Source organism: Wasmannia auropunctata, unplaced genomic scaffold, assembly GCF_000956235.1.
Source record: "Wasmannia auropunctata unplaced genomic scaffold, wasmannia.A_1.0 LD335709.1, whole genome shotgun sequence".
Lineage (NCBI taxonomy): Eukaryota > Metazoa > Arthropoda > Insecta > Hymenoptera > Formicidae > Wasmannia > Wasmannia auropunctata.
In genome coordinates, this window is record NW_012027181.1 from 806,863 (window position 1) to 811,305 (window position 4,443).

Consider the following 4,443-nt stretch of genomic DNA (forward strand, 5'->3'; position numbering starts at 1 on the left):
CCGTGTTCGTCTTGGCCGGCGAATGTTCGATTTTTGGCATGCCGAAATATTTGCGATTAAAGGTTATTGGAACTCGTGCTCGGATCTTAATGAATTCCCACGTCGGGGTCACCACTTGTGGGGTGCGTGATTAACGAGTTGTCAGTGATTGTGTTGTAATACGATAATCTTTATTATAACCTTTGTGTACAGTAGAAGTAATATCACACGAGGTAATCACTTGAGAAGAATAACGAATAATGATTAATGACTGTCGACTAGCAGAACTAACAACTTAAATCTAGTGACTATATAATACCAACCGCGAGCTACAGGAGCGCTGTAGTTGCCACATTAGTGTGGCAACTACAGCGCTCCGGTAGTTCGCGGTTGGTATTATATAGTCACTAGATTTAAGTTGTTAGTTCTGCTAGTCGACAGTCTTTATTATTGGTTATTCTGCTCGAGTGATTACCTCGTGTGATATTACTTCTACTGTACACAAGCATACAATAAAGATTATTGTTTTATTACACAATCACCGACAACTCGTTAATCACGCACCCCACATTAGTGTATCTGGTAACGCCATCTACAAATCCGGGGGAAAGCTTTTAAGGATGCGGTTTATGAGTGTCAGCTTGGACCCCCTGCTTGGGATGACACTTCAATAAATTAGATAAGGACATTACACGTGTTTGAGTAAGACAAAAGATATTATAAGAAGTTCATTTAAAGAAACTATTGACACCGAAGTGTCTGTTTTATCAACCTCGTGCAAATTTTTCCGACCTTCCAGAATCGCCTTAACCATAGTTAACGAATAACGGAGAGCTACAGTCATCAGAAATTACAAAAAGTACAGATCTCGCGGGAGTCGCGCCGGAGGTTTTTATTGAATTCCCAGTGCAGTTGTCAAACCTTACCTTCATCGCGCAGTCGACTGATCTGATTTTTGTTTCCTCTAAAAGTTCCGTGCGAGGTTTGCACAGTTGCGCCAGCTTTGAATATTCAAACTTGTTTCGACAACACCGCAATACTGTCGCCGGCGCGCGTAATTGTAACGATGGGCGATGCAGAGAGTGGGGATTGTCACTTATAATGTTCGCCGTATTAAAATGACGAAGGGACAAACAAACTTTTCACTCTCGCCCACAACGCGAATGCATGTTAACGAAATCATAATCTTCGAGTTTCATTTTGTACGACGCGATTTTTCACACAAACGTTGAAATTCTTAATTATTTCGCGTAGATATCCAAATTAATTATACATATATATGCATATATATGTATATGTATATTAATATAACACTATAGACTTGACTATAAGTAAAGCACTCTCAGTTTATTGCATTTTCTTGGAAAAGGTGATAATAAAAGATTAATATTCAAATTATTATAAAAATATTGTTTTTCAATAAAACTGGTTTTTTAACATTTATTTTTTGTTAACTATAAAACGTTTACGTCAATTTGTGGGGATGCTTATTTGTGGGGAGGCTAAGACGATAAGAAGCTAATACAATTACATTCAACAAAGATATTTTTAGCTGTACGAAGTTGGCCTCTCCACCTCACTACTGAAAATTTAAAAACGACCATTACCATTCGATTGATGGTTGTAATGGTAATATTTGATCAATTCTCGATGATTGATAGTCAAATAATAATATGAAAAAATCTCTCGTGGCGATCGTGGCGTGAGGAGCTACGCGGCAGCTTTCTGTGCTAAAGATCCAGATTCAAACCCCCCCCCCCCCGAACAATATAACTGAAATTGATTTTAATCGATTCGGAAACGATCGCCACTTCTCGGAAGGCAAACAGAGCAAACCACAGAGAGTATCTCTGCTAAGAAAACCTCTTCTAATTGGCCGTTCGAAACCAGCGTTAAAATTGTAGATCCCATATATCTACAAATATATGCAGAAGAGATTGCCTACGTTCGGGAGACCGGATATGAAGAAGAATATAAAAAAAAAGACATACGCACGTGAAGTTAAACTTGAACCTTTCACCTTTCAATGTAGAAAAGAGAGAATGAACTTCACGCGCATATGTTTTTTCTTTCATATTATTATTTATAACTTTGAATATCAATCATCGAGAATGGACTCTAAAATACTACGACCATCAATCGGGTGGTAATGGTCGTTTTTTAATTTTGAGTAATGAGGGGGGGGGGCATCTTCACACAGCTGATATTCTTAATATTTTATAGTGTTAAAATTTTAATTTTGAATTAAAGTGATACAAGCAAAAGTATTTCTTTTATTTGGAAATCTTCAACGCAATTAAAAATAGAATTAGACGACTTTACGTCGGTATATAATGCGTTTCTATTTAAAGTATCTCATATTTTCTTGAGGTTTCAACCACGTTTAATGCGAAAATCTACGCCGGTAACAGCGAAAGAAAGAAAGCTTTAAGAGAATAATGGAAAGCGAGCGTACCTTCGCTTCTCACGACGGTCGACAAAGATGCGTCGGTTATTTCATTAGAGCTCGGCTCTAGACTGGGCACGGGCTTTTGTCGCGACCACTGGATATTCTCCACTGAAAACAATATTTTTCTTGTTAGTTATTCGCATAATCGCGAGGCTAATAAAATAAAGTACGACTAAAGCGATTATTTTAATATGTACTAAGTAAGTGGCACGCGCAGGAATGCAGGAATTGTTTAACCCAGACAACATTATATCCAAAACTGAGACATAAGACAATTTAATTGTAAGACGTATTTAAAATGTCTTATGTTACAATATTGAACATGGACATTGGTCTGGATTAACACGTTTCGTGTCGAACCGATTTTAGGTGACGTCTACGCCGCGGTTATATTTATAAAATAAAATATATTTCACAATTAATAAAAAGCTAAAACAAAAGCTTATTATTATAAAAGTTATAAAAAAGAAGGCCTAATGTATAAAAGCCAAGGCGGAAGGGCTTTTATCAAATATTTATTTGATAAAATCAATTACGAAGAAAAATAATTTTGCTATTGTAGCAAAACTGTAACTGCTACTACATATTCGTAATGGCAGCGACGAAATTTAGTTGACATAACTAATTTTCCAAATTATTCGTTATTAGAGCAGAATTTGTTTCGTTACTAAAATAAAATCAAATTTGCTGAGTATATTTGTTCTTAGAATCACGTTAATTTGCTGCTAAAGCAAAATAATGTATTGTTAGCAAATACTTTTGCTATTGGAGCAAAATCATTATTGCACGTAGAAAAATAATTTTGCTGTTATAGCGAAATGGTCATTGCTACTGTATATTTATAATGGTAGATACCAAGTTTAGTTGACACAACTAATTTTAATTGCAAGCAATTTACAACACCGCCACTAGATGGATACGGAGAAGTTTTATTTCTCGTAAATAAAAAAACCACAAAGAATGGAATAAAAGGGACAGTATTAATGATATAATAAAATATGGTAATATGTATTGAAATCCTGAAAATATTTATTACACAGAATAGGACATTGATGAAATTGTATTAAGATTGCATTGAGAAATATTAATATAAGAAAGCGATTGAGAGATTGATTCAGCAAACATATCTTGTTTCAAAGCAAATTTGATTCGCTCATGTAGTCAAATAAATTGTTTATTGAACAAAACCATCTTTTAAGTACTGCAAATGTACTTAGCTCATGTAACAAAATATATCGTTAATGCAGCAAAAAGCTTTGATGATTGAACTAAAAGTTATTTGTTTTTACAACAAAATCATTTGTAGTTTTAGCAAAATCATATTTAGCAAATAGCAATTAGTATACCTAACAAATCTCTTTGCTGTCCATATAATAACTGAAATAATTTGCTATATGACAGCATAAAATTTGCTGTGCTAGCAAATTATTTTTCTCCGTGATTGGAGTGGGGAAAACGGAAGGCACCAAGAACCTGAGTACATGGTTATCATGTCAGTACTGTTAATACTGTAGAAGCGAGATATTTGGAAAATCATTATTCGTTTTTTGTGATACGCGTGCGCTACATAGTTTCAATATTATACCGAATATTAATTTATGCATCAATGATATATACTAATATTTGGCAGAAGTCAATATTGCGTCTGTAAAAAAATAAGACATTAAGGGATTTAGTTACAATCTGATTGCGAAAACAGACGAGAGATCTGTGGCTTTCCTATATGAATAACATACTTTCTGGTCTTACAAACTGATACAACGTGTCCCGGATCTTCCGAAAAACGAATAAGGTAAGTTTGCAAGATCAACTTTATCAGATTATCAGGGAATATCCATATTGCTTGAAACTATAAATTATGCAACAAATGATATTTTTCAAAGAATATTTTCTTAGATACGTATCTAGCAAATAAGAAATAACTTACACTGAGAGAAAAATATTTTGTATTTATGACTATAATTGAATAGTAAAAAATTATGAACAGCAATATTTTTATAGTTACTTTATAGCTA

General features: G+C 34.2%; 1 protein-coding gene across 1 annotated transcript in view; it reads right to left on the reverse strand.

Annotated features, from left to right (window-relative positions):
* Positions 1 to 4,443, reverse strand: part of LOC105456371 (neurotrimin-like) — a 163,642-nt gene that overhangs the window by 3,617 nt on the left and 155,582 nt on the right. The window contains exon 8 of the mRNA XM_011700339.1: positions 2,435 to 2,536. Within this exon, the coding sequence (XP_011698641.1) occupies positions 2,435 to 2,536 (102 nt within the window). The remainder of the gene's footprint in view (positions 1 to 2,434; positions 2,537 to 4,443) is intronic.